The sequence below is a fragment of the Hyaena hyaena genome, unplaced genomic scaffold (genome assembly GCF_003009895.1).
Source record: "Hyaena hyaena isolate Hyena2069 unplaced genomic scaffold, ASM300989v1 scaffold_295, whole genome shotgun sequence".
In the NCBI taxonomy this organism is placed as follows: Eukaryota; Metazoa; Chordata; class Mammalia; order Carnivora; family Hyaenidae; genus Hyaena; species Hyaena hyaena.
The window spans coordinates 1,761,404-1,783,214 of NW_024080928.1; the positions used below are offsets into that span (position 1 = coordinate 1,761,404).

The window sequence follows — 21,811 nt, forward strand, 5'->3', positions numbered from 1 at the left end:
CAGAGAGAGAGGGAGTGACAGACTCTGAAATAGGCTCCAGGCTCTGAGCTGGCAGTCAGCACAGAGCCCGACGCGGGGCTCGAACCCACGAACCGCGAGATCATGACCTAAGCGAAAGTCGGACGCTTAACTGACTAAGCCACCCAGGCGCCCCTCCTAGTTATTTTCTTACAGTATAGCCAACCCTCTAAAATTTCATTTTTTAGTTTGAAGTGTTTATTTTTAAATCTCATCAAAACATATCCACGAAGGAGTACTTACTTAAGAATCATAGTCATTGTTTCTTTTCGATCTTTTCCTTGGAAAGGCAGTGTACCAGTGAGCATTTCAAACTACAAAAAGGCAATATCATTAGAGATATTAGTAAGTATAAAATCTCAAGGCCAGAAAGTAAAAAACCATCATTGTAATTACAACCAAATCTTATAAAATTGCTATATAATAAAATAAATGATTTATAGTTCTACTATATTTATTACTTAGCTCAAAAACACCCCAAACCTTACCATTAACACACCAAAAGACCACCAGTCTGCACTCTGAGTATGACCTCGACGATTAACTACTTCTGGAGCCATATATTCCACAGTTCCACAAAAAGAGTATGCCTTCTTTTCATGGTCAATAGACTCTTTACTTAGGCCAAAATCTGCCAAAATAATATTAAATTCATAAATATCCTATAATAATTTCCCCACTTAAAGTTTAAACTTTGAGTACCAGTAATTACCTTAATTATTAAAAAATTCTAACCCAACTTTTCAAGACGTGTTATTCAACATTTGTACCATGATCAACTTAAAAGAGGAGACTATTTTAATAAAATCAGTATTTTTACCTGTTAACTTGATGTGACCTTCTTCATCAAGAAGTATGCTGAAAGAAAACAGAGTCAGAAAATCTTTTCAAACCACCAGATACAGATTTATGGAAGCTAGAATGGAAATTACTGTGTTAAACACTAGATGACCACATTTATTCGAAGATATTTAGACTGTGAATAAGGCAAAGGTAAAAAAAGGAGAAATATTTTTTAGATCCACATATGTAACAAATTCCAAAGGCAAAGCCTTATATATGTGTATTAAGGGCACTTAAAAACTAATAGAAAAAGAATCAAAACCTATATACTATTTCTAATTTCTAGTTGCTTTTATTAATGTTTATTACTTTTTAAAAATTTTTAATGCTTTATTTATTTCTGAGAAAGAGAGAGAGAGAGAGAGAGAGCAAAGGAGACAGAGAGGGAGACACAGAATCTGAAACAGGCTTCAGGCCCTGAGCTAGCTGTCACCACAGAGCCTGACACGGGGGGCTCGAACTCACCAATTGTGAGATCACAACCTGAGTGGAAGTCATACACTTAACCAGCTGAGCCATCAGTCTAGTTGTTCTTTCTAGTTGGTCTTTTTAATGCCATTCTGCAGAAGTAGCCTAATGCTTGTACAATAGACAGAGGATCCACATATTTGAGTCAACTGAATTAAAATTGTCATTTTCTTGGTCATTTTTTAGGCATCTGACTCAATCATTCTTTCTTAACTTTTCCATCCAATCCTCTTTTTTTTTTAAATTAAATTTTAGTTTTTAAAGTTTATTTATTTTGAGAGAAAGAAAATAAAAGTACAAGTGGGGGAAGGGGCAGAGAGAGAATCCCAAGAAAGCTCTGCAGCACAAAGCCCAATGTGTGGCTCGAACCCATAAACTTTGATATCGTGACCTGAGCCAAAGTCAGACACTTAAATGACTGAGCCACCCAAGTGGCCCCATCCAATCCTCTTAACACACCTTCCTTACACTCCTTGTTCTTCACTGACTTATCCCTTCACTATATACATTCTCTAGTGTTTTCTCTATTTCTCAGTAAACTGTGAGCTACTAGAGGGTTTTACCTTATTCATCTTGGAGCTCAGTGCCTGGTAGAACAGAGACAAATAAGAAATGTACGTTGAATGCATGGGTCAGTCTACAGCAGGCCAATAAGGCATGCCAAACAGTTTGGGCTTCTTATCAAGTGCATAAAAGGTTTATATGCGTGGAGGGTAAAGATAATCAGATCTTCATTTTTATAAAACAATTTAGAAGGGAAAATAAAAGGTATTTTGGTGATCTCTTAGATATTGACTGTGATAAAGAAGTACATATAGAGAAGACACTTATGTTTCTGGCTTTAACAGATACTTGAGTAGAAACTAATGTTATTAATTAAGGAGCTATACGGAGGGGAAAGTACTAAGAAGTAAGCCAATAATTCTATTTCTGGATAGGTACTTTAGTATACTGACTTGAAAGGCCAAGTAATAAACTGTTTCACTTATATTCAAAGCTATTCCATAACAGAGGCATTTCCTTACTTTTAATTCTAACTTCAAAAAATGTGGAAGCCAAATATTGCTCTAATTTTACTATGTCAAAAATACTACTAACCCTCCTATGTCATTAGTTCAACTATGACTATAATAAACTTCACCACTGAGGATAATTCAGGAAGAACATATTTTTCATGTCTCTTTCTTAAGGGATTTAATGTGAAAAAAATAAAAATCTTGATTAATGCTTGTTACAAAGCAGACCAACCATTTAAGGAATATAAAGGGAATTATTAGGTATGGTGGAAATCATCCTTCTGTCTAATAAATACATAAAAGACAGTTCTTAAAACAAACTTCAAGTCATTCTTAGTAATTTTGAGAAAAAAGAAAAAATGGCTGAAAGAACATTACTTATGCCTTCTACAGCAAATGCATGCTCTTAAGATAACCACGCCCATCCTTTACCTTTGAAAGAAAAAGCCAACTACATTACTTTTAATAGGGAAAGTTCCCTTTCAACTACTAATAATCATTTTTAGCTATATTTATTATAATAGAGTTCTGGTTTAAAGAGAATTTGGAAGATCCCTTACAGTGAATAAAACAATTAGTCTAAAAAGTGAAATTTTTTCCAAGTTCTATATGATGGTATATACTTGGACTATTTGACAACTAAATGTTATTTCAATTAAAAGTGTCATCTAGACATGTATGTGAAAGATCTCACTTCTTACCTACATTTGCTCTTATTCAACCCTTAAGAAGGGCCAGTGCTCTATGCCTAATTTTATAACCAATGCTAATCCAAAGGTATACAATAAATGCATTCGATTAGACAATATTAAACAGGGGGTGCCTGGGTGGCTCAGTCAGTTAAGCACCTGATGTCAGCGCAAGTCATGATCTCACAGTTCGTGGGTTCAAGCCCTGCATCAGGCTCTGTGCTGATAGCTCAGAGCCTAGAGCCTGCTTCGGATTCTGTGTCTCCTTCTCTCTCTGCCCCTCCCCTGCTTGTGCTCTGTCTCTCTAAATAAATGTTAAAAAAATTTTTTAAAGGATATAAAACACTAACACATATTTTTATTACAAAGTTCAATCTTATGTTTAAAGTAATTTTTTTTCTTCTAAGGACTATATGCTTGAATATTTATTCTCACCAGAAATTATATTTTATGTCATGATAGTTAGAAATGGGTAAAATGATGTGAAAAACTCAGTAATTATCTGGGGAATAACAATGGAACCATATGAAATGAATCCAAAACCAAAATATATGAAAAACAAAGGTAAAATGTGAAAGTATAACAACTTCTAAATGATCATGTAACAGGATCCCAAAGGAGCATTTCCTCTGTTTCCTGTTGTAATATTTAATTTAAATACTGTATGTAACATTTTAATGTAAGTAGTATCTAAATTCTTGATAAAGATGATGGTTGTACAACTCTGAATATACTAAAAACCATTGAACCATACATTTTAAATGGATGTCTTGTATGGTAAGTGAATTAAATCTTTAAGGGGTGCCTGAGTGGCTCAGTTCTTTAAGCATCTGACTCTTGCTTTTGGCTCAGGTCGTGATTTGACAGTTTGTGAGTTCAAACCCTGCGTTGAGCTCTGTGCTGACAGCATGGAGCCTGCTTAGGATTTCTCTCTCCCTCTCTCTCTGCCTCTACCTGGCTGGCTGTCTCTTGCTCTCTCTCAATAAATAAATAAATAAACATAAAAAAATACAAATGGCCAACAAGCATATGAACATCTATTTCAACTTCATTAAAAATAAAAAACGCAAATGAAACAAGATACAATAACAGAGATTATGACTGACAGATTTTTTAAAGGTATGAGACTATACAGTGTTAGGGGCGCCTGGGTGGCTTAGTCGGTTAAGCATCCGACTTTCGCTTAGGTCATGATCTTGCGGTTTGTGGGTTCGAGCCCCGCGTCGGGCTCTGTGCTGACTGCCAGCTCAGAGCCTGGAGCCTGTTTCAGTCNGTGCTGACTGCCAGCTCAGAGCCTGGAGCCTGTTTCAGTCTGTCACTCCCTCTCTCTCTCTGACCCTCCCCTGCTCACGCTGTCTCTCTCTCTCCTAGAAATAAATAAAACATTAAAAAAAAAAAAAAAAGAGACTATACAGTGTTAGCAGAAATGTGAAGCACAGGCGCTCTAGCACAATTCTTGTGGTAGTTCTATGAGGTAATTTTATTTTTTATTACCTCCTAAATAATTACATTACATTGTATCCAACTTAGTAGCATAATTCCTTACTTTTCCGGTTTTAAGTCTCTATAGATTATTCCCAGGCTATGTAGATGGTCTAAAGCAAGTGCAAGTTCGGCCAAGTAGAATTTGACATCTTCTTCTGTGAACATCACCTAAAATAAAATAATTTTTCTGTCTTTATTTTCTTTCTGTATCTGTAGTTTTAATTTAAAATTCCATCTTAGAGATTAAATAGTCAAAGATTATAAATATGCTAATCACATGTAGTTTCACCCACAATTTACTTATGAAAGGAATTTGCAAAAATGCTTGAATCAGTTAACTAGTCACTTTCTAAATGCTAAATGTGCACTGTGGGAGAAATAATTTCACATTTTGTTAAGTAACAACTATATTCAGATTCTGACACTGTTGTCCCACCACAGTAACATTTTAGTAATGAAAAATGATCTTTAAAAAGCATGCTGAATTTCCACTACTAATTGTTTAAGGAGATCTTGATATATTATTGCTTCTGAAAAACTATTAACTAAAAGAAGCAGGACAAAAGACAAAGAATTTATTAATTTAAAGTCCTACTTTCAGAACAACTTCAAAAGGTAGGAAAAGGACTCTTTGGCTCTAAGTCCTTAATATAAGAATCTTGAACCACTAGAGAAAATACAATGAACACAATATTGAAATATAACATAGCTTTAGTTAAAATAGGATGCATATAGATAGATTAAAAATAGAGATTAATTATATACCTCTTTGGATAAGCGTGTAAACAAATCTCCTCCCCTGAGAAAATCCAAAATAAGATACAACTTCCCTTCAGTTTGAAAAGCTGAATGAAGAAATGAAAATTTGTTTAATCTACCAGTTTTTTTTGGCTTACTTTAGGTCAACTCATTCACAAATATAATTTTTAAGCAAATTAATGATTGTATCATAGATCTAAAGAGATTTTTATTTAGAAGATAACCACCGATTTTCTTAGTTTGCTTATGGAAATGTTAAATGTAGTGCTTCTTATTATGGAACCACTAGAACATTTGTTACATTTTCTTCAGGCAATAGTCTCTCAGGAATACAGTAGTTTTAAAACATGTGATGAACAAGAAAAATTCTAAACATGGTTACTTTATCATGAAACAAAATAGAAAAACCAAGTCCCTTAAGCGTAGAAAAAATGTGGGATGCTTAGCTTTAATTACACATAATAAGAATCATCACAACTTTACCCACTGAGAAAAAGCACATATACCTCTGGGGAAAAGAAAGGTGATAAAAGCTTCAGGATGTTGACATTAGGGATCTTTCGTCCTTTTAAGAGACGTTGGGTTGGGCTAACACATACGGACTATAAAATGCTCATACACTTATTAATTATTATAATAAAAAACAATGATTATTATTTCCCAATCCTATGGCTACCACTCAGAAACATAAGTATAAATATAATAAAAGCTTCTAAAGTTTAAGAAGTAATGGCTTAATCTCCATGACTTTATTTATCTATTAAACACATATAAATATACACAAGCAAATATATACATTAATATATCTGAATGCACTCAGGGAGTCGGGGATTAGGTGGAGGAATGAGGTTGCAGGCTGTTCATAACTTACCATAATGCAACTTGACAATAAAAGGATGATTAACTTCTACCAAGATATCACGCTCCATTTTTGTCCGAACACGGTCTCGAACTACAAAATATTGCACATATGGCTATACTACAATAGCTTTCAGAGACAATCCTTAAAACAAAATCTCTTTGGGGCCCATTTTAAATAAAATTTTGCTAAAATGTGAATCTGCATATTTATACATACCAATAAAGCTATTTATACGTATAAATAAAACTATTACTCTTGAATTTTCAAAATTAATATATTTTTTACTAAATTATACAACCAGAAGAAGTTGTTCATATTTAAAAATCTTTGCTTTAAGTTAAAAAAATACAGATAACATATCAGATGTTGGCTTTAAGAACAAATTTACAAGTATTTTAATGAAAGTTATGAACAATGGACAAAAAGGAGTAACTTTCTAAGAAGGCATCCCATTGCTTCTCAGCCTTTTGGCTAAGATCAAGTATAAAAACAAGGCATCTCAATGAAATATTAAAACATACACACAAAAATGGAATAGGTTTCACTACCCCTACCAACCCTATCAACTCAACAAGCATTCATTAAGCATCTATAAAATGTGGCAGACATGGTGAAGGATGGATATACCCAAAAAGGTCTATTTTGAGGAAAGGAAGAGAAGGAGAGGGAGAAGAAATAATGAGGTGCAGCTGAAAGAGCAAAGGCTTTCTCGAGTTAAAAAAAAAAATCTGGATTTAGATCTGTGTAATATTGAGCAAGTTACCTACTTAAACTCTCTGAGTCTCAGTTACCTCTCATGCATAAAATGGGGGTAACACCACTGTACCTTTGGGGGTTGTGTGACTATTTGAGATAAGGTTTGTATATCCCAGAGCCTGGTACAGAGGAGACATTCAATTAAAGGGTAGCTATCACACCATGAATATGCTAAAGGGGTAAAATGGCTTATTAACAGGAATAAGTAGTACAGAAATTCAGAGAAGGGAAAGATGAGTTTTACTTGCATGGGAAAACTAGAGGAAACAGGTAGAGTTAGGAACTTTTAGAGTGAAATTTAGATGGGTGGGAAGAATCAGGCCTAAAGAAGAAAAGTCCAGGTATGGAGTAGCATTGCAAGTGAGAACATGGAGACAAACATGAAGAATAGAAAGGAACCAAATCAGTGTGGAAATTGGGGAGGTAAAATGGGGAGGACCCAGATTCTTGATAATTTGGAATGGCAAGATAAATTTTTGTTTGAGCCTACAGGCAAAGCTCTCTTTTACCAACCAAACATTTCTTGAGCAAGTTCTGTGTGCCAGGCACTGTGAGATACAAATACAAATAAAACCATCTTCAAGAAGCTCATAATCTGGTGGGAATGACAAATGAGAAGAAAAAGAAAAAAAAGAATATATTCTGATAAGTATTCTGTATTGGTAGCTCAATGGATTTGAGAGGTGAAAATGATCATTCATTAAAATTTTAATTTTTTTCTGTTGCATAATAAGTATAAATCATAAATGACTTGTATTCTCAGGACAGAACGACTGAATGGTTGTGTCAGAGATTAAGCAGAAAGAATGGGGGAAAGAATCTTTTGTGGGGGGAGGGAAGGGACAGAGAGAAAGATGAATTGATGTATTTTTCAATTTAAAGTGACTGCAGATATTTAAAACATAGAAATAAGACCTCTGGACAAAATAAACAAAGAAGCTAAACAAAATCCTATGTTTTCTATTCTACCAGTTTTCCACTTCCAACTGGGAGATTTTGGTGCCAGTGACTGGAAATGGGCAAACCACGTATAGAAATCAATTGGTCTTGGGGCGCCTGGGTGGCTTAGTCGGTTAAGCGTCGACTTTCGCTTAGGTCATGATCTCGCGGTTCGTGGGTTCGAGCCCCACGTCGGGCTCTGTGCTGACTGCCAGCTCAGAGCCTGGAGCCTGTTTTGGAGTCTGTGACTCCCTCTCTCTCTGACCCTCCCCTGCTCACGCTGTCTCTCTCTCTCCCTCTCCCCTAGAAATAAATTAAAAAAAAAAAAACATTAAAAAAAAAAAAGAAATCAATTGGTCTTGATACCTATAAACCTTTGTCTTCTAAATGACTTGTCCAGCTAGTGTATCGAATTCAGTATTAATATCTGATTTCATTATCCTGTCCCATCACAACAACTCTGGTGTCTTCTATTATTTATGTGAATGAGGTACATCACCTAGGAATGCTGATAATTCTGCTCCAGTCTAGCCTACATCTGCGCTTTTTCTACTGTTACCAATATGAACTTGGATTCACTTCTTATTACCTTAAAAGATAGATTCCAAATTTCTACCTCTTTCAATAATTATACAAAGATTACAAAGCTTTTCATCAAAAACTCACCTCACTGATCAGTAAGCCGCAAAAAATACCCATTAACATGTTTACTATATATCTTCTATTATTCTATCACAAAGAAAAGAACAATATTTGAGAGCCAAGAGCTGTAGTTTTTAGCGGCCCTGCTAACAACTAAATGAACTACCTTGGTCAGATCCTTACACTGCCTGGGGACTTCCTGCTTCCTTCTCTATAAAATGAGAAGCTAGAGGAATACCTGGGCAGCTCAGTCGGGTAAGCATTTGACTCTTGGTTTTGGCTCAGGTCATGATCTCACAGTTCCTGAGTTTGAGCCCTGCATCAGCCTCTGCACTGTCAGTGTGGAGCCTGCTTGAGACTCTCTCTCTCCCTCTCTTTCTGCCCTGCCCGTTCTCTCTCTCTCAAAATAAATAAATAAACTTAAAAAAATATATAATGAAATGCTAGAACAAGATGATTTTTTTTCTATTATGATTATCTTGTGAGGTGGTGTACTTACATGTGACACTGATGAGACCTTGTTTAGTTGAAAATGAGCTGTGAGATATAATCACTAAAGGATTCCTTCATTTTATTTGAGATAGGACTGTTTAATAATTCTAATCTGGTTTCTTTTACTTATAAAGACCTACTGACAAATATAAATCATCCTACAATCAGGAATTCTGATGAGGATCTACTGCTTTAGAAGACATGTTTTATATTCGTTAACTCTAAACCCTAAAATACAATTTGTTAATAATTACTCATGCTGACAAAGCAACTACATTCCTCTGAAATAATTTTTCTCATATAGTGGTTACTAGATTTTAAATTCTCCTTGAATTGAACATGAGAGTGATCAAGAAGAAATGGTGTTTATGTTTCTAGGATTATGTATTAAGAAACTCTTTTAAGTAATGGTTTACAAAACTTTTAGGCCCACTGACTACTGTGTTAGGAGAAAAGTCCCCACAAACTCAACCTCACACTACTGACTTCTATTTGACACCATTTATTGTATTAATAGGAACTCTGAAATGGAAACAAAGAGACTTCTGCTTAAATATAGATGTTTTACTTTCTACTTTCTTCCAAACCCCCAATGAAATTACAATAATGGAACAATTATGCATAAACTCATAAGGACAAAGAACAGGAGAGAAAGCAGGAGCAGAAGATGATGAGTAAGTGGTATCTTATACAGTAGATAAGAGAAAGCCAAAAGCTAAGCCTAAGGGAATGAAGCCAATGAGAAATAAGCAAATTCTTGCTATAGAACCCTTTCCACTCGGTTATTTGGTCACTCTTAAATGAGAAAAAGTCAGCAAAAGACCCATAGGCATTTGAGGAAAGGCTCTAAAGATGAAAAACAGCTATCAAAATAAATAGGGGGAAAAAAAAGAAATACAGGGAAACAAAGACAATGTAAAGAACACATGAAAACTTAAAAATCACTCTTGTCATTTATATCCACCACCAAGAGAGCAAAAACTATATGGCACCCACGAAAAAGAAGCTTTAAAAGGGATAGGGGGAAGGCACCAGTATCTTCAATAAATAAACTACAAAGAAAAAAAATGGAGAAGAGCTCATAGATTAAATGACTTAAAGAGATATCAACCAACTACAAAATATAGATCTTATACAGATTCTGATTCAAACAAATTGGAAAAAGAAAAAAGAATTATAACAATAGGCACAATTGGAAATTTAAATACTGGTTGGATATCTGTATATTAATTTTTTAGGTATAATGTTAGAGTTATTTCTTTTAAGAGTTTTTATCTTTTAGAGATACATACTAATACATTTATGGAAAAAATTGTACAATGTCTGAGATTTGCTCCAAAGTATCAAAGGAGGGGAAGGGAAAGAACACAGATGCCAAAAAAAAAAAAAAAAAAAAAAAAAAAAAAAAAAAAGNAAAAAAAAAAAAAAAAAAAAAAAAAAAAAAAAAAAAAAAAAAAAAAAAAAAAAAAAAAAAAAAAAAAAAAAAAAAAAAAAAAAAAAAAAAGTGGGAAATGCTGAAATAGCAAGCAGGGTATATGGGTGTTCTCTATATTCTTTGGTTTCTTTCGTTAAAAATATTTTTTAGTATTTACTTAGTTTTGAATGAGAGAAAGAGAGAAAGAATGTGTGTGTGAGAGAGAACAAGAGTGAGAGAATGAGCAGGGGAGGGGCAGAGAGCAGGGGAGGGAAGCTCAAGCTGACAAACTGTTTGATCATGACCTCAGTTGAAGTCGGGTACTTAACCAACTGAGCCACCCAGGTGCCACATTCTTTCTGTAAATGTCTGACACTTTCTTTTTTAAAAAAATTTTAATGTTTATTTTTGAGAGAGAGAGAGAGAGAGAGAGAGAGAAAGTAAGCAGGGGAGGGGCAGAGAGAGAGGGAGACACAGAATCAGAAGCAGACTCCAGGCTCGAACTCACCAACCATGAGATCATGACCTGAGCTGAAGTCGGATGCTTAACTGAACCACCCAGGGGCCCTGACACTTTCTGCAAGAAAAAGTTTTAAAAAATGGAATAGAGAACAAGGAAAATCTAGAAAATTAAAAATGACGGTAAAGGGGCACCTGGATGGTTCAGTTGGTTAAGCATCCAACTCTTGATTTCAGCTCAGGTCACGACCTCATGGTTCGTGGATTCGAGCCCCATGTCAGGCTCTGCACCAACAGTGTGTAACCTGTTTGGGATTCTCTCTCTCCCTCTTTCTCTGCCCCTCCCCCATTCCTGCTCGCTCTTGCTCTCTCTCTCACAAAATAAAAACAAACAAAAATGATGGTAGAAACAAAAAGGTCAATAGAAAGGTTGAAAGAGAGTTGATAATATTTCCTAGAAAATAGAGAAAAAGGACAAAACTGGAAAACAGGAGGGAAAAAAATTAAGAGATGATCCAGGAGGTCCAACATATTCAAAGAGAAGCAGTTACAAAATGGGGAAGAAATGACAAAATACTTTGCCAAAACTGAAGAAACGAGTTTCTAGAATAAAACAGTCCACCCTATACCTGGTATGATGAATTTTAAAAGTCCACACTAAAGAAATACCACTGTACAAGTTCCAGAACAGTAGGGATAAAGAATAGAGTGATTCTAAAGACTTCCAAAGAGGAAAAGCTGCTTATGCACAAAGGACTGGAAGTCAGAAATGCAATAAACTTCATAACTGCAATACAGGAAACTGGAAGACAATAGAAACAATGCCTTCAAATATCTGAGGGAAAATTATTTCTCACCTAGAATTTTATACCCAAATTATAAATTAAGTGAGGGGTATAATAAAGGCATTTTATGACATTCAAGGTCACAGAAAATTTAGCATCCATTCACCCTTTCTGAGGTAGCTATTAGAAGTTATGACGCACCCAGAATGGAAAGTAAAGTGAGAAAAAGATAGAAACAGAATTTAGAAAATGAGATCTAATACAGCAAAGATGTGAAGGAAATGTGACTCCACTATACTATCTGGCTCAGTTAGGAACAGTATGTATGTATGTATGTTTGTTTGTTTATTTATTTATTTATTTATAAATGTTTTATTTATTTCTGAGAGAGAGAGAGAGAGAGAGAGACAGAGACAGTGTGGAGGAAATGTGACTCCTATCTGGCTCAGTTAGGAACAGTATGTATGTATGTATGTATGCATGTATGATTTATTTATTTATTTATTTATTTATTTATAAATGTTTTATTTATTTCTGAGAGAAGGAGAGAGACAGCGTGAGCAGGGGAGGGTCAGAGAGAGAGGGAGTCACAGACTCTGAAATAGGCTCCAGGCTCTGAGCTGGCAGTCAGTACAGAGCCCGACGCGGGGCTCGAACCCACGAACCGCGAGATCATGACCTAAGCGAAAGTCGGACGCTTAACCAACTAAGCCACCCAGGCGCCCCCATCTATGCAGTTTTATAACATGGGATTCATAAGCATAAAGTTATAGAAGTCCTAATATAAAGTAGGGCACTGAGGATATAATTTAATTCTCTACTCCTAGCAAAAATCTAGTCAAGTAGTGTTCCAGAGGTAGAGACTGGATAGGAAAGAAATACATTCAGGAAGACAGCAAGAGAAAGGAAGCAAAGGATGGTGTTTATAGACAAAGGTGGAATTTCTTAGAATAATGATATCCAGAGTGGGTGACTAACTGGGAAGAATAACACAAGAAATGATAAATGATCATCACAAATATTTCTTTCGGAGTATTTAAAAAACTTTAAAATTACATGTAAATTGAAGAAGAAAAAATGATGTTAGGAATCAATACAAAAAAAACTAGAGGTTATGTGGTAAAATAACCAATACTACTAAATAAAAGATTTATGTATTTTAAAAACTAAGTATAATTTCATCTAACTGACTATTTGCCTGTAAGAGTCAAACCTTACATTAGATTGTTCAAAATCTGAGGCTTAGAATAAAAACTTACTTGGAAACCAGAAGTCAAGATGATGAAGTCGTTAAAATAAAAGCTATTTTGCATCCAGTAAATCAGTTACTTTTCAAAACATTAAAATAATTACATTAATCTGAAGATGAATCAAACCCAGTTTGAATCTTCTCAACTTGTATTTGCATAAGCCCAAGGTGAATTTATAATACCTCTTTTATAACATGGCAACTCCCATTCTCACTAGTCATATGATACCTAGCCCAGTAGGAAAATTTCACTAAAAGAAGTCTAAAATGAAAGACAGTAACAGAAACAGATTCAGAATGTAAGTAACTGGCCTAGGAGTCACTGGAAATCTATTGAGACCTTTCAGTTTGTTTAGACGACACAAATGTTATAAATAGTCACAGTACTTACCTTTCAAGGTGGCCTTCTTCAATACTTTCATGGCATAAAGCTGTCTAGCATCAGAGCCTGAGATTTTTTTGACTAAGAAAACCTGTATTTAAATGAGAGAAAGTACGTTTTACCAAATATCACCACTGTTAACAATGAGACCTTTTCTATAATACAGTTTATTATTAGAAAGATTCTGATATACCGATGTTCCTTATGTATCAATTATAAATACAATGAGTTGTAACCACTGGCTATAACTTGAGGTGTCAACATAAGTGAATACACTGTTTTCTTTCCTTTTTGTTGTTTGCCAATTCTCAAAAAGCACGTTGCATATGAGACACCAGTACAAGTCCTTAAGCTATGTCATAATTAGGTAAAAGTCTAACATGTTTAAAGTATAACACAGGTGGTCACTGCTCTGCTTTTAACAAAACAAAAATTCTTCTGATTCCATAAAAATTGTTACACAGGAGTTCCCCTTGACCAAGATTTTCTGTTGATACAATTATACATTGATGATTGGTCTTTTGTCTGTATGAAACCTGCACATAAATTTCTCATTGCTGGGCAGAACGATTTAAAAGTTACAATGAAGAAGCCTATTCACAAATATTTAGTGTGACTTAAGTCAGAACCACACCTTTCCACCTTTTAAAAATCAAATTATCACGTATACCTAAATATGAAGAACACAGTCCTAGGTATGTTACTGAGATTCTTGACTTTCCAAATATTTTTAGCTGCTTTCAAAATATAGTGTGAAAATTATGCAAAATGTATAGAGCCTGCTGTAAGTAATTCACAGTCACGCTATACGATGGCTAATACAAGAAAGTCTATAAATCTCTTCTATTCATTTTTATCATTAGGTTTGTGATCTTTTTTAAAAAGTTTTTATTTAAATTCCTTTTAAATAAAATAGTCACCTGGGTGGCTCAGTTGCTTGAGCACCTGACATTGGCTCAGGTCATGACTTCATGGTTGGTGGGTTCAAGCCCCATGTCGGGTTGTGCACTGACAGTGCAGAGCCTGCTTCAGATTCCCTGTCTCCCTCTCTCCTCTCTGCCCCTCCCCCATTCATGAGAGCACTCTCTCTCTCTCTCAAAAAAAAATTAAACATTAAAAAATAATAAATTCCAGTTAGTTAACATACAGCGTAATATTAATTTCAGGTGTACAACATAGTGACTGATGATCTTTTTCATGAAATCTTTATACATACTTGTTAAATGGACCTGAATTTCAACTCTGCATTCTACCTGTTCTTTCCTGGCAGTGTTACTGAGGTGCCACAGATGGGAAGAGAAGCAATTATAATCAAGAATTAACTGGGGCACCTGGGTGGCTCAGTCGGTTAAGCATCTGACTTCAGCTCGGGTCATGATCTCGCGGTTCATGATCTCACAGTTCATGAGTTCAAGCCCCGCATCGGGCTCTGTGCTGACAGCTAGCTTGGAGCCTGGAGCCTGTTTCAGATTCTGTGTCTCCCTCTCTCTCTGACCCTCCCCTGCTCACGCTCTCTCTCTCTCTCTCTCTCAGAAATTTAAAAAAAAATTAACTTTAAGTTCAGCTCTCAATTATATGCACTAGCATGCTAGGCTATTAGCACAAAATTTAAAAAAAATTATTACATTCAACTGATTCTAGGGCAATGCAGAGTTACTCACTTTGAGAAATTGTGCTAAAGGTGATTGGCAATGACCTCGAGCATAGTAAAGAGCATCATAACTTGCACAGAAACCCTGATACGTTGGGTGATCCTCTCCCCAAATCACTCCCCCATCCTGTTCCCCTCCATGATGCCCCCATTCTTTAGTTTCTATTAGCCAGTTAGCAGGGAGGCACACTGGGGAGAAAAAAAGCATTCTTAATCAGATTCCTAAGATGGAATGACATTCAAATGCTAAAGGTAAGCAAAGATTATTAATATTTTTGAATAGACATAAATTCTAATTAGGTGGAGATCATTAGGATTTATCTAATATTTATTCGTAAGATTCCCTAATCAAACTTCTCTGTACCATTGTACATGAAAAATTCTCCCTGTGGATTGCAAACTTTCTTCACCCTTCTTTGAAAGTACTTTGACACATCAGCTGCCTGGATGGCTCAGTTGGATAAGTGCCCGACTTCAGCTCAGCTCATGATCTGGTTCGTGAGTTTAAGCCCCACATCGTATTCTCTGCTGTCAGCGCAGAGCTCGCTTCGCTATGTCCCTCTCTCTCTGCCCCTCCCCTACTCTCTCTTTCTCTCAAAAATAAAATAAATATTAAAAGAAAGAAAGCACCTTAATACTTTCAGCACATCTTAGTTTGCAAAGGACCTTCACAAGCATTTATAATACATCATCAGGATAATTTTGGGAGGCAGGAGGACTAAGCAATCTCTATTTATAACTGACTAAGCTAGGGCTTAGAGAGGTTAAATAATTTGACTAGTGTCACAGTGGAGGTATTGGAACAAGAACCAGGCCAGCCACTCAGTTCTGTGCTCTTGCTCAGGGCACTGTTAATGTTCCCTCTGGCAGGTCACCAGTCAATGTAGCAGGAACAGCAGCAGTCCCAGATGCCATCGGATCTTCCCTCACCAGAGCATTTGCGACCTTTCGAACTCCCCCATGAAGCTATTATAAGCTCTGACAGGTCATTCCTGTTTCCTTGCTTACGCTGACTTTTTAGGATGAGTAAGAAAGGAGACGCTGTATTTTTAATGTTTGCTATTTATAGTAAGGTATTTAAATGACTTTTAAAGAAATAAAGGGAGACGCATGCTAACTTCTGGCAACTTAAATACTGTGTTCCCTGAAAATCTAATGTATAGAAAGAAATCCATCTATTTGGGTTTATCCGTAATGCATTGTGGGATAATACAATTCCACAGCAGATATTATGTGCGTGGCCTTATATCATTTAATCCTCACGACTAACCTATGAGGTCAGGACTATTATTTACTCATTACTTCTTTCCAAAATTATATGCTAGGTACTGTGCTACCAGCTCAATGCTGACACAGGTTACAAAGCATGTCCCCTGCACTCATGGAATGAACATATAGGAGACAGTCAATAATTACACAAATAAAAAGCTGCAATTGTGGTGAGTGCTGTGAAGATGGGGTATAAAATGTTCTGACAGGGTAAAACCGAGGAAGACCTAGTCAGAATGGCAGAGAAGACTTCTTTGAGATCATAAGCACGAGAGGAGTTAACAAGATAAGGAGGGGGTGGGGGTGGGGCAGAGTGCTTCACGCAGAGGGAGGTACATGTGCAAAGGCTTTCTAGTGGGGCGGAGCCTGGTGCGTAAGGACTGGGAAAGGTGGCCAGTGTGGCTAGAACACAGGTAGTGAACAATACATAAAGTGATGTTGCTGAGGTAGCTAGGTGTCACAACAAGGGGCTCCTCGGATATCTTAATGTCTTTATCCTAAAGACAAAGGGAGGCTACTAAAGTATAAGATAAGCTCTTGTTGTCTGTAATGTAAATAGTCGCTTGAGGAAAGAATACATTTGGGAAGCCCCAGTTAGGAGCCTCCTTCCATAGGCCAGGGAGAAATGGTTCCAAAGACTTGGGCAGTGGCAGAGTAGACAAGGACAAGACAGGCAAGATGTGAGAAATCATTACTAAATCAATAGGACTTACTGACAGATTAGACTGGTAGGGGGTGACAAGAGGAAAGGGTAGGCAGTAGAAGGATATGTCAAAAATGCCTTCCAAGTTTCTGGCCTGCTTAACTGGATACCATTCATAGTTGCAGAGAAAAAAGAAACAAGGCAGGTTTGGGCGGGGGAGGGGGGGAGCTGGAGAAAATCGTGAGTTTGGTCTTAGACATGCTGACCTTAAACTGCCTTGGAGACACGCTAAGAGAAAAAAATATGCAGCTGTACACAGAGTTCAGAGCTTGGAGGCATGATCTAGAGTGGAGATAGAAACCTGTGAAGACAGCTGTATGTAGGTTATAATTAAGATAGTGGGCACAGAGAAAATAATTAGGAGGGTGTACAGAGTGAGGAGAAGGCAGCCTAGAATGGAACCTTGAGGAATTCCAACACTTAATGACTGAGTGGAAGAAGAAAATGAGGCTCGAAGAGGTTAAATAGCTTGCTCAAGTACATGCACCAAGTAAGGAAAAGGAAAAAAAAAAATCAGATCCAAGTCTGACTGACCTAGAGCCCAAACTTGCAACCATCACATTCTGCTGCTTACTTAACCTATATGTGAATTAAAAGCATCACTTGGGGGTTGAAAGAGGTTACTACTGCTGTAATAAATTACCTGTATTAACCAAGAGTTGCTAAAGAGTCCCTCCAAAATACACAAGGGAGCTAAAGTGTTGTTTTGAAGTTTGCAAAGCAGGATATCTTCAAATGTCTCCTCGCAGGGAGGTGGTAAGGAAGCACTGCACTGTGAAAGTTTAATGCAATATCAGAACCCTCCTATCACTAAGAAATGGATTAGCAGAAAAATGATGAAGATATTGCATCTTCTGGAACAATTCTGGTTGGTGGCTTTGGTAAACTTTTTTTTTTTTAATTTTTTTTAATGTTTTATTTATTTCTAGGAGAGAGAGAGAGACAGCGGGAGCAGGGGAGGGCCAGAGAGAGGGGGAGTCAGAGACCGAAACAAGCTCCAGGCTCTGAGCTGGCAGTCAGCACAGAGCCCGACGCGGGGCTCGAACCCACGAACCGCGAGATCATGACCCAAGCGAAAGTCGGACGCTTAACCGACTAAGCCACCCAGGTGCCCCAAACATTTTTTGATATTAAAGACAAACCTGGATATCACTGAATACAATGCAACCTTTGCATTCATTTAAAATTTATTTTATTTTTGTATTTAAAAATTGTTTTAAACGTTTATTTACTTTTGAGAGAGAGACAGAGAGAGTGAGCAAGCGTGAGAGTACATGCACACGAGTGGGGGAGAGGCAGAGAGAGGGAGACACAGAATCCAAAGCAGGCTTCAGGCTCTGAGTTGTCAGCCAAGAGCCTGACACGAAACTTGAACTCATGAACCATGAGACCATGACCTGAGCCGAAGTGGGCCACTTAACTGACTGAGCCACCCAGGTACCTCAACATTCATTTTAAAGAGAAGCTGTAAGTCCCCAAAACTTCCTAATCATAATTCTTTCCTAACTCCCTAATTCCTTGGGAGTAGTCATCTACTTCCTGCTGGTATTAGGGATGCTGTGGAGGGAAGACTGAGACATATTGTGGTAATGTATCTGCAAGATCACCTTCCAATTCCACACGAGGACTCAAAAAGAGTATCAAAAAGTGTATGAAAGGAGTATTTTTTGATTTTTAATAATTTGCAAAGTGCATTTGCAAAGTGTATGAAGGGAATATTTTTTGATTTTTAATCATTTGTAAAGTGCAATTGTTTTTTAAAAAATATTTGTTTATTTATATTTGAGAGAGACAGACAGACAGACAGTGACAGTGGACGAGCAGAGGAGGGGCAGAGAGAGTGATGGAGACAGAATCTGAAGCAGGCTCCAGGCTCTCAGCTATCACCACAGAGCCCAATGTGGGGCTCGAACTCACGAGCCATGAGATCATGATCTGAGCCGAAGCTCAGACTGAGCCACCCAGGCGCCCCTTAAAGAGGTCACATGTTCTTGAAGATAAAATGAACATGAAGTGAATACTGCCAATTTACAAACATTTCCAGGGTACTTTTGAATGACTTTACTTTCCAACACTTAGTAATAGTGAGAAATGTAAGAACACAGAAACACTGCTTGTAGGGAGATCAGTAGTATTTCATAAAAGAGTTCCATTCCCCATCTGTATGAAATACACATGAATTCCCCCCCAAAAAACTTTTTAAAAACACACACTCGTGACTTACCTTTCCAAATGATCCCTGCCCTAATACTTTTAAAAGTTCAAATTGGGAAGGATCTGCCTTTTCATGTCCTTCCTTTACATGATGTGTGATTGCAATTTCTTTGATACTGCCTTCTTCCTGTTGATGCAAATATAAAGGGAGAAAAGAGAGTTAGAGATACTTTCTCCAGCTATAAATCAAGAAATATAAATTTAACATATCATATTAGAAATCCTCAAATTATTATTTATTTTTTTAAGCAAGCTCTATGCTCAACAAGGGGCTGTGAACTCATGATCCTGAGATCAAAAGTCACAAGCTCTACCTACAACATACTTTAAAGTTAAATGTCAGAAAGAATAATAGCAGCCCTCTACATAGACCAATTTAACCTCTACTTAACATTAGCACTGAGTATTTCCAAGTCTTCATTCTTCCTACTGGAGGTAATTAGAACAAAAAGTTTCATGGGGTGAGTGCAGAGCGGGTAAAGAAGTCTGAAAAGAGATTGGAGTAATCTGCTGTGCTATGACGGGTGCTTGTATTTGGTAGAGCCAATGTTACACACACACACACACACACACACACACACACACACACAGTTTTTGGGAAAGGGGTTGAAAAATATTCCAAGGCAAACGTGGAGACTTCTACCCTCAGCAAGGCCATCTGAATCAGTATGCTGAAGTTTATTCTGTTGGAAATATGTAAGATACTTTTTGTATCTAGGACTACTTGAAATCTGAGATTGGAGAAAGGAATAACTCTAAAACACAAAATCCAAAAAGAGTTAACATTTGGATGGAAAATTAGACACAGGGGAAAAAAAGCACTATTTAGCATAATGGAACAGTGGAAGGTCTTGGGGTTAAGAAGAAGATTTTTAAAAACAGTGGATGTTTCAGTTTATGTGAGTGAAGGTATCAGAAAGGAGAGAAAGGTTGAAAATCTATCTAAGTGTACACAAAATTTGTTACTTACTCACTCTGGGATAAGCAGATTAAGTACACCTTATTTAATCAAGACATACTATATATTACAGCCAGAAACTACAATAAAACAAAACTGAACAAAGCTAGAAATATAAGACTGTCAAAGACTGTTTTTACTTTTTTTGCCTATATTATTTTTTCCGAGTGCCTAAGTATTATTACTACAATCTAAATGTGCTGCACACAAATAACTCATAATTTTTATTATTTTTGTGTTCCATATAAATGTTTGAGCTCAATTAACATTTTCTGAGACAGAATGTTGGCTATATATGAAATTATAAAGATATTCAAAAAGAATATCAGGTACCCTAATGTGGCAGATTTTGAAAATGAATAGGAAAAGGAAGAAAAGCTCCTATAACAGGTCAAAAAAGACATCCAGGTACAACATTTTACTCTGTAAGACAGAAGTTTGTAGGTTGTGCTACTAGTTAGGTAGCTCAATCATTTTGGACTCTCTCAGGACTTTGGCAACAATAAAACAATCTCCTAATATGGTTTAGTCCTTTATTTTGTAATTTCACATGGACTACCTCTTGTACTTCTCACAACCATCCCATGAAGTAGGTGTTAGGTTAGGATCAAGCATAACCTGACTGAGGATCTACCCCATTCCTGGGCACCCCTTCTCTGCAAATGAAACTGGTGTATAAAGGCTTGAGAATTATAGCTATTTGTAGCTATATTTGCAAAGGCAAGAAGCAAATTGCTAAATTCTTTTAAGAAAACTTTCAAAGAACAATGCATACGTGGAATTAAGTTGAGATTTGGATTAAAATCCAGCAAATATTTATTAAGCACCTACCATGTACCAAGTCTGGGTTAGGTACTTTTTCACATTTTATCTTATAGTTATGCTTCATGACAAATCTCTAACTACATATCAGTGTTAGAGAGAGTTGATAATAACAGAGTGGAGTATACCTCAGAGCAAGCAAAAACATCTCACAATTCTCTACAGACTCCCCCATTTACTACTAGAAATTTGACAGACCTTTTAAAGGCCAAATGGTTTGAAGAGTCTGAAGTTTAAAGAGATCAAATAAAGATCACTAGCCAATAACTGGTAGACTATGGCTCAATTCCAGGTTCTGACTTCTAATGATTTCTAAGACAAGGCTCTTAGCATTATTTCACACTGAGACTATCATAGGCTTCTGGTGGTTCCCCATCCAAGATCAATGAGAGGAACATACAGACTTATTCCCTTGATCTTTGTAACTGCTCTGTATCTCTTGGGTCAGTTAGCTAAAGTGATTAGAGAAATGTCTCAGAACCTTTGGTAGCATAGCCTTATCAGAAAAATAAATTAAATTAGCATATGCCCAATATTTGTACACTCACTGGCTTATAAATTATGTATACTTTTGTATTGCTAAATTATATACCTTATGCATGGAATGAAACTATAAAATTCTGCTTTTCTGTAACTTCTGTAAAGTGCTGTCGTATCACACTTTAAAGATTAGTGGATTACAGACTTAAGAGGCCAAGTTCATGGGTTGTATTCCAGCAATATGTCAGTTACCTCCTATGGAAAAAACCATCTGTTCAAGAGCCCAACTGGAATCCAACAGCCATTTATGACCTTAAATCATGAGGCCGTGAAGAACTATACTCTATAAAGTTCTATATGTCTTACCAGTTTTCTTTCTTGGGTAAGTGGGATATAATTTTAGACTGCAATACTGTTTCATCTTTTATTTTATAACAAATATTATAATTGTGTGTC

At 36.4% G+C, this 21,811-nt stretch overlaps 1 protein-coding gene across 4 annotated transcripts in view; it reads right to left on the reverse strand.

The window, feature by feature from the left end:
* RPS6KA3 (ribosomal protein S6 kinase A3) overlaps positions 1-21,811 on the reverse strand; it is a 113,367-nt gene that overhangs the window by 33,365 nt on the left and 58,191 nt on the right. For all 4 annotated transcript variants that reach the window (XM_039247386.1, XM_039247388.1, XM_039247389.1 and 1 more), the window contains 8 exons: positions 19,106-19,222; positions 13,268-13,349; positions 6,150-6,230; positions 5,285-5,364; positions 4,581-4,687; positions 839-876; positions 507-649; positions 262-332 (listed from right to left, as the gene is read on the reverse strand). In XM_039247386.1, the coding sequence (XP_039103317.1) occupies positions 262-332; positions 507-649; positions 839-876; positions 4,581-4,687; positions 5,285-5,364; positions 6,150-6,230; positions 13,268-13,349; positions 19,106-19,222 (719 nt within the window). The remainder of the gene's footprint in view (positions 1-261; positions 333-506; positions 650-838; positions 877-4,580; positions 4,688-5,284; positions 5,365-6,149; positions 6,231-13,267; positions 13,350-19,105; positions 19,223-21,811) is intronic.